The following is a 9655-nucleotide window of genomic DNA, read 5'->3' on the forward strand; positions in this document are numbered from 1 at the left end:
CATCTCCCTCTCCTCTTCCCCCTCCTCTCCTCATTCCCTTTCGCTCATCTCCCTTCCCCCTCCTCATTCCCTCCTCTCCTCCTCATCTCACTCTCCTTCGCCCCCTCCTCATCTCCCTCTCACCCTCCTCCTCTCCATCCTCCCTCTCCTCTCCCTCCTCATCTCCATGTCCCCTCCATCCTCATCGATCGTCCATCTCCTCTCCTCCTCCATCTCCCTCTCCTCTCCCCCACCTCCACATCGCCCTATCCCCCTCTCCTCCTCATCTCCCTCTCCCCTTCCATTGTCCCCCTCTCCTCCTTCTTCTCCGTCTCCTCTCCCTCCTCATCTCCTCTATCCTCTCCCCTCCTCCTCATCTCCCTCTCCTCCATTCATCTTCCCTCTCCTCATCCTCATCTCTGTCTTCCTCTCCTCCTCATCCCTTCCTCCCTCCTTCCTCATCTCCACCTCTCCTCTCCTCCCTCTCCTCATTCTCCCTATCCTCTCCCCCCTCCTCCTCATCTCCCTCTCCTCCTCATCTACCCTCCTCTCCTCATCTCTGTCCCTCTCTCCTCATCTCCCTTCCTCTCCTCCTCCTCATCTCCCTCCTCTCCTCCTCCTCCTCATCTCCCTCTCCTCTCCTCCTCATCTCCCTCGACCAGTCCTCCTCCTCCACGTTGCCGTTGCGAAGACTTAGATGATGTGACCAACACCCCACCCTCCACCTCTGCTTGTTTAGCCCAGGAGTGGTACAATGCCTTGGATGAGGTATGGGTTGGCAGCTTCCATATTTTAGCCTGGCGATGGCAGCGTTAAAGGATGGATCATTAGACGTTTGCCTCCCCTTCTCGCTTGCTCACTCAGCAGCGACGGTGTTATTTTCAGCTCTGGGAGTATAGTTCTGACTCTGACGGGAGATGAGGTGTCCTGGCAGGCAGTTCTCTAACCCCCGATGGGGGACTGTGACTGTGTCTCAGGGAGCGTGTGTGTGTGTGACACAGAGATGTGTGTGTGTGTGTTGTGGTGTGTGTGTGTGTGGTGTGTGTGTGGTGTGTTGGGTGTGTGGGTGTGTGTGTGTGTGTGGTGTTGTGGTGTGTGTGTGTGTGTGTGTGTTGTGTGTGTTGTGGTTGTGTCGGTTATTTGTGTGTGCATGTGTTCGATGAGGGGAGATGTATGGCATAAGCTTTATATGCAAGCAGCTGTGGATATGTGTGCACAGCTCACGTCGTCAAGTGCTCAACAATGGAGTGTGCTGTGCGGCAATAGTATATTAGTCTTTAAAGGGATAGTTCATGCAAAATCTATATTTGGGTCACTTTACCCTTATCTTGAGTTGTGTCTGAAGTCCACAATAATCCATTATTTTCTTCAGGCTGGATTTAATATATTAGCGTCGTCAGATTTCATGAATGGAAACAGCTGAATCGAACCTGCACTGCAAGACAAAACTTCCTCAAAAACACTTTCCCTTTAAGTTGGTGTGTTGTTTGATTTTGGTATAACCTAGAGTATGTCCCTTCAACTTTGCTTTTTGCATTTTACGAGTAAATTGGTTTATATTGTTTAAGACTTTTTTTTAAATTTTACGATAAAACTTTTCTATCTTGTCATAAGGTACCATCGAAAATTGAGAAAGAGAGAGGTCCTACGTTGACATGCTATGCTACGTTGACATGCTATGCTACGTTGACATGCTTTGCTACGTTGACATGCTATGCTACGTTGACATGCTATGCTACGTTGACATGCTATGCTACGTTGACATGCTATGCTACGTTGACATGCTTTGCTACATTGACATGCTATGCTCAGTTGTCATGCTATGTTCCCTTGATATGCTTAGGTCCCTTGTTATGCTATGTTGACATGCTTTGCTACGTTGACATGCTTTGCTACGTTGACATGCTATGTTGACATGCTTTGCTACGTTGACATGCTATGCTACGTTGACATGCTATGCTACGTTGACATGCTATGCTACGTTGACATGCTATGCTACGTTGACATGCTATGCTACGTTGACATGCTATGCTATGTTGACATGCTTTGGGGACCGCACTTGGACCGTTTGCTTTTTTAGGGGCGGCTGCTTTATAACTGGCATATACTCCTGTATTATTACTCAGATAGGCATATGCTGTGCTCATTTCAAAGATTTAGCGCTGGCCTGCCCAGCGTAAGCAGCTTGTGGGAGCAGCCAACTGCATGGGGACACTCACAGACTCACACAAATGACACCCTATTCCCTATATAGTGCACTACTTTTGACCAGGGCTCATAGGGCTCTGGTCAAAAGTAGGGCACTGCAGTATATAGGAATTAGGGTGCCATTTGGGACACACACACACTGTTAAACCCTGATATGTAAACAGGTTTGTCTGGTTGTTTATCTCTGTGTGTGCACATTCCAACAACACGTACGGGCTAATAGCATATTTCACAAAATCTAAATCTAAATCTAAATCTAAATCTTGCTCGAATCTCGTGAAGCCATTTGGGAGTCCATTGAAGGTACATGGAGATCATTTTGGATATGTCAAGCTAAATCAGAAGTAAACCTGAAATAACCTGAAATCAACCTGAAATCAACCTGAAATAACCTGAAATCAACCTGAAATTTACCTGAAATAACCTTAACTCGGGACTGTGATGACTAACACTTTATTGGCATGGGAAACATATGTTAACATTGCCAAAGTAAGTGAAGTAGATAATAAACTCAAGTGAATTAAACAATAAAAATTAACAGTAAACATTACACTCAAAGAAGTTCCTAAAGAATAAAGACATTTCAAATGTCATATTATGTCTATATAAAGTGTTGTAACGATGTGAAAATAGTTCAAGGGAAAATAAATAAACATAAATATGATTTGTATCAATGGTGTTTGTTCTTCATTGGTTGTCCTTTCTTGTGGCAACAGGTCACAAATCTTGCTGCTGCGATGGCACACTGCTATTTCACCCAGTAGATATGGGAGTTCATCAAAATTGGGTTTGTTTTCAAATTCTTTGTGGATCTGTATGGTCATATGTGTCTCTAATATGGTCATACCTGTCTCTCTCTCTCTGTCTCCACAGTGCTGGTCCTGTTGATCATCACCATGCAGCGACGGAGGAAGAAGGAGCCCTTGATCCTGGACGAGGAGCGTGACGTGCGCGAGAACATTGTGCGCTACGACGACGAGGGCGGCGGCGAGGAGGACACCGAGGCCTTTGACATGGTCGCTCTGCGCAACCTCAACGTAGTCCGCGAGAGCGGCAGCAAGAACCGCCGTGACGTCACCCCAGAAGTGCCCACCCTCTTCTCGTCTTCCCGGCCACCGCCGGACAACGGCATCTTCCGCGAGTTCATCTGGGACCGGCTGAAGGAGGCCGACGTGGACCCGTCAGCACCGCCCTACGACTCACTGCAGACGTACGCCTTCGAGGGCAGCGGCTCAGCCGCAGAGTCCCTCAGCTCGCTGGATTCGCTGAGCATGGACTCAGAGCAGAACTACGACTACCTTAGCGACTGGGGGCCACGCTTCAAGAAACTGGCAGACCTCTATGGCCACAACGACGGCGGCAACCTCTTCGTCTCTTAGCCCTCGGTTGAGCCCCGCCGAAACCATCAGTGCGGACAACAGAACAAACAAGTGAAGGAAACGGAAGGATATGAATAAGGATACAAGAAAGGAAATTTTAGATGACGATGGGATGATGCTGTACTCTGAGAGGACATTTTGATTGGTGTGTATAATTGCATCAATGTGGGTTGAGAATAAACTGTAGGATGGTGGTTTTCCATTCAAAAATGTTTTTTTGGGGGGGCACTCTGCACACTGGCTGGATTTTTCAAAGAAAGACATTTTGGAGATTTTGTTAGTAATGTTTTAACATGATGGAAATGATGCAAAGCTTAAAACGTTGGGACGGTCTCCAGACCCGTTTGGAAGGACCTCAACGCACAAATGTCCAGACTTTCGCATGTCACAATGATGTTCAAACGGGACGAGGAGTGAACCGATATCTATGCTTCAGTGGTGTTACAACAGTGACATTTTCAAGTACAACATCTTGTCATGGTGAAATGAATAGCCTGACCTCTTCAACTGGCCCTGTAGTCTGTCCCAGGGTTCACTATGATCTGTAACATTTGTTTCAAACGGATATTTAGGGGTTCACAGCTTTGCTGTAAAACCTATTGTTATTCTTAGATTATAATGTTTTCCTTGACATGGTAAAAATAACTCAAGCTTAGATTGATAACTTTTGTTCGAATTTGGCACACAGAAACTAGAGGCAATGAGTAACCTGGTCTAAAAGAATGGTACTGATTGACCTATAGGTGGCGCTGTTATACGCAGTCTCACTTAAACCCTCATATCCGCCGCCCAGTTTGACCTACAGACTTTAAACTTTGTATGTAGGTGTCTTTCCTCATGCTGAATAAATTTACCTCAAGGACCCATAAGGCCAGCCAGGATAGATTTTCCTTCATCTTGGACATTTTGGAAAACCTTTGAAAAACGTATACTCGTGATAAAAATAACATACATAAGGGATTGGTTAACAGGGCTGAGTAATTATTAAATCTAGAAATCTGATTTACTTGTCCATTTAAATCCTTTGTAAATCCATTTCACAATGGCCTGTCAATTTGTAACTTCTTAAGTTTGGCATTGATATTGTTAAAGGCCGAATTTAGCTGTTTTTATATCAATATCAAATAATTTCTTGTTAACAATTAAATACCTTACTGTAATAGATTTCCATTGAAATGGACAACAATAGCTTTTTAGCAAATAACTATTTCTCAAGCAAGAAGGATTTTCTGGGAGTGGTGTAAGTGGGGATTGGAAAACTCAAAACTAGCTGTTTTTGGCAGGGAGGTTTGGAACTCTTTGTTATTGGTCTATTAACCAATTTACCGCCTGGTGATATCACCAGGTGGTAAATTGAACTCCCGCCCATGCAAACCTTCTGATTACAACATTCAGTGTAGATTGTATTTTCAAAAGATGGCAGAGTTATTGACAAATAAAAATTTGGATGTAACTTTTTTTTACTGCAAATCTATTCCACAGTGGCCTATCAACGTGAAACTATTATTGACATCCCTAAAATGAACCACACTGAATTATTATTAGCTCGTTCTTTTCATATGTACCACTAATGCTCAAAACCACATTCTCCTCATAAAACCAAATGTCACTTTCACTCCATATTTTGATTGCACTTAAAGGAAGATGCTTCCTACATGATAGAGTGCTTTGTTATTCAATTGATCTTGTGTCCTTTGTCATCCTGTGAACCCTGTTCATTGCTGCTGGCAGGCAGTTATATTTATGGAACAGATTCTCAAAACAGGATAACTCCTTATGGATTTTACAGCAGGTTTTCATCAATGGTGGATTTGATCAATTCAGGCTTACTCTGGTCCATAGTCAGTAGGGCTCACCGTAGCAACATTTTTTGAAACAGAAAACAGAAATGGGTGTTTCTTATTCGACCGGTAGTCCAGTAGTCTCTCTCCCTTTTCTTCCATTTGGTGCCTAACGAACACGGTCATGATCTCATGATCTCATCTCATGATCCTATAACGGTATCTAGACACCTGTCCGATTTGTCCGCTCTCTCGCTCAAGTTCCGAATGAACATGCTTAGAGTGTCGCAATGCCTCTGAACGGTGTAGCAGGGAAGGTGAGATGAGGCAAAGAGACTGGGGTTGGGTGGGTAGCGATGAAGAAAACACTACCATGTCAGAGCCTGGAAGCCTTGTAAACATCTGCAGTGAATGCACCGTATTGGTAAGTTCAAAATTTAAAGCTGTTGTGATTGTTTTATCTATCCTATGAGGTGTTCTAGCAACCATGATGGTTAAAATTGTTTTTCAGTTGTTTTTTTTTACGGAAACATAGCTGTAACAGCATTGGAAAATACAGTTAGTGTTGGAAAAGATTTTACAGCAAAGCTGTGGGCACTTGTAAAAATACCAAGCCAAGGAGAATGTCAACAGTGAATTTTGCATGCAGTGAGTAGAAATGGAACATGTAGGAAATCCAGGATGGAAAAACAAGGAAAAAACAGCAGGGGAACAAAACAAATCTAGTTTTTGGTCAAAGAGCTCTGATGAGGCCTTATACATTTGATGCTCATTAGTTGGAGAAAAACATTACACCATAAATGGAACCAACACAGTTCTGCATATCCTTTATGATACTATCATGCTGACCCAAACCGTACAATGTTGACAATACATTTTTTTTTTTGGTCATTGTCCCATTGTCAACAGTTTCATCAACTATAGTGGATGTGTAACACACCACCCTCATGCGTATAGTTCAACAGTACAGTAAAATGTTACTTAAATCCAACAGGTATAATGAAGTACAATGCAGTCCAAATGCATTGATCGAGAGCAACAACATTAAGCACCTGGTAAGATCCCTCTTATAATATCTTCAGTTTCAGCTCATAACGATCTTCATTTATTATCAGCTATTTTGAGGCTGTTGAACAAATGTATGCCTAGAAATATCTAAAGTTGATTATAAACGTATAATATACGTTTTTATTATATTATTCTTTACTATAATAAATCGTTATACTGTTGGCTTGAAGTGTTACCAGAAATTAGGAAGACATGTGCCTATACTTCTTTAAACAGCCATCCACAGTACAGTATTTGAGTTACATAAAAACAATAAAACCTTTTATAGGATTCTTTTCAGTTAGAAAAACACATTTAATTAATATCTTTTTGGGGGATTTCAATGAATGCATTTTAGCTAATCTCTACCACAACTGATAATTAAGTAATTCTGCTTCCAAAGTGATGATAATGAAGATTGAGGTTATTTTCTTTAGTAATGGCTGTCGTCGTTAAGGAAACACAATTATTTGTTAACTGCCTTGCTAAATGGAATTTTAAAGAGATATCGAAATCTCGTCAGGCCTGCCTCAAAGTTCTAATAAATATACATTTAATTAATCAGATTGCCAGAGATCATCTGCACTTGGATGAGACCCAAAGGGAGAGACTTTGCTTTACCGCAAAAATGTGTGTATACAAAAAGATATATACACAAATTAAAACTATCGTCAATAAATTATGAGTTTGTTCTATATTTCTTTGGTATAGAAAGTTGTATTTTATCCATGAAGCATTTCATTTGCACCCATTCTTAATTGACTCAGTTGCTGTTCTTGTTACGGTATTAGAATACTGCAAACCTTTAGGTTATAGTGGAGACTTAAGGTGTGCATGTCTTCATGTCATATATCCCACCTGTACAGCTGTACCTGTACATTATTACTTGTGAGGGACGTACTAAATTACGAGAAACAAAAAATAGCCCCGTTTCAGACTGATTGGATGCATAATCACTTTTTGTGAATAGCAGCAAATAGTGTAACGGTGGGTGCTGACAGCACCTTTACGGTCTTTCAAAAGAAATATCTAAAATGTCATCTTGATAATTAATGCCACGAAATATTGATGTCATAATTCATTTTATTAAAGAACTTAAGCGTTTAGGAGTACCTGCACGTCTCTTTTAGTGGCTTATATATATTTTTTATATTTTACATTTATGTAAACAACTTTGTGATTATTTGGTTGATGTTTTTTTGTTTTTTTACGAAAGCATTGTATGTACGCACGGCTTGTTTTCACTCTGATCTAAGGAATATTACACCCGGTGAATATCAAAGTGGCCTTGCCTGTTAGGAAAAGAGAAAATGGACAAACTGGTGTCAAGTGACTGATGAGGTGTTCACAAAGAGGGCATCCTCAGTCTCAGCAGGACTTGTGTCAGTCTCACCGTAGACTGACGACATTCTGAACCCCAACACAACTCAACACTGCTCAGCAGACAATCACTGCTCTGCCCCCTCCCCCCAACCCAGCCAGTCTTGTGTATTTGTGCATAGAGAGAGGAAACTGAAACTCACATTTTTTTTGTAAAGGAAATGTAAAAGGAAATGCCGACAATGGCTCTTGACTGTAAGTCACCTGTTCAACTTTCAATAAAGTCATAAATATTGTTTCATTCTAGAGTTTTTGTCTGAAGGAATAATATGTTGCCTTGTAACTTTTCACATTGCACCCCAAAAATTTCTTGAGCTTCACTTGCATACCGACTAGCTCTCACAGTCTCACGTCATGTTTCCTATTAAAGTCACATTTCCAGGGTAGTTGCAAATGTCAAATATCGATTTGTTTAAGGTTAAGTTTATCCATTATATCTGAAATCTTAAGGTTAGGCATTAACTCTGAGTGGTTAAGGTAAGGGTTAAGGTTAGGCATTAACTCTGAGTGGTTAAGGTAAGGGTTAAGGTTTGGGATCGGCTTAAAAACTCAAATCTCAAAAACAACTTTCTATCACTGGAATCGAACTTGCAACCTTTGGAATCAGAGCAAAACCCAAACCTACGTGAAGGTAACAGCGCTCACTGCTGCCCCTAGTGGMCRGTTTCCACATCATCTCCCGACGTCCTCAGACACGGATGGACGTCGAATACTGACTTGTATCACGGGTGACCTGGGTGTGCAAGCAGTATTTCATTGCATCGGTTGGTGAAGACTCAAACAGTTTGGCCGGAAGCATGAGCAGTAAGTGATTTATAAATGGTAAAATATGTTTTATAGAGGGCTATTGGCTTACACACAAATCATCTCAATAAYAGCTTAAAAGAAAACCAGACCTGCAAATTAAAACACACAGATGTAGAATAACCGAGTTCATAGGCCAAATAGCCTTTATTCTTATCTCTGACTGCATTCTAATCGTTGCTGCTGCAGCGAGTTGATTGCTATGACATGTTTGTGTTTTGTGCCTCACAACCGACCATTGATTGCAATCAATCTTGACATAGGGGATACACTTGTTCAAAACAACACCAGTGAATAACTGCATTATAGTCTTGATATGCAGCTATTATTTGAGATAATGGTAGATTCTTTCCTACTCAGAGTCACTTCCTTTAACACTTACTGAAACAAGTACTATTTTTATTTAGAAAATGGATTGATTACATCAGACACCATCAGTCTGATAGACTACTATTGATTACATCAGACACCATCAGTTTGATAGACTACTATTGATTACATCAGACACCACCACTCTGATAGACTACTATTGATTACATCAGACACCATCAGTTTGATAGACTACTATTGATTACACCATCAGTCTGATAGACTACTATTGATTACACCATCAGTCTGATAGACTACTATTGATTACACCATCAGTCTGATAGACTACTATTGATTACACCATCACTCTGATAGACTACTATTGATTACAGCCATTCAGTCTGATAGACTACTATTGATTACATCACACACCATCAGTCTGATAGACTACTATTGATTCACACACACGACACCATCAGTCTGATAGACTACTATTGATTACATCAACACCATCAGTCTGATAGACTACTATTGATTACATCAGACACCATCAGTCTGATAGACTACTAATTGATTACATAGACACCATCAGTCTGATAGACTACTATTGATTACACCATCACTCTGATAGACTACTATTGATTACACACCACTCTGATGACTACTATTGATTACACCATACTACTCTGATAGACTACTATTGATTACACCATCCACTCTGATAGACTACTATTGATTACACAATCACTCTGATAGACTACTATTGAT

General features: G+C 41.2%; 1 protein-coding gene across 1 annotated transcript; it reads left to right on the forward strand.

Moving 5' to 3' along the window:
- Window positions 1-3065: 3065 nt before the first annotated feature.
- On the forward strand, window positions 3066-8012 carry LOC139024348 (cadherin-7). The gene has a single exon (XM_070439071.1). The coding sequence runs from the start codon at window positions 3084-3086 to the stop codon at window positions 3564-3566; it is 483 nt and encodes a 160-aa protein (XP_070295172.1). The 5' UTR covers window positions 3066-3083; the 3' UTR covers window positions 3567-8012.
- The last annotated feature ends 1643 nt before the right edge of the window (window positions 8013-9655 follow it).

Source organism: Salvelinus sp. IW2-2015, unplaced genomic scaffold (assembly GCF_002910315.2).
Source record: "Salvelinus sp. IW2-2015 unplaced genomic scaffold, ASM291031v2 Un_scaffold1390, whole genome shotgun sequence".
NCBI lineage: Eukaryota > Metazoa > Chordata > Actinopteri > Salmoniformes > Salmonidae > Salvelinus > Salvelinus sp. IW2-2015.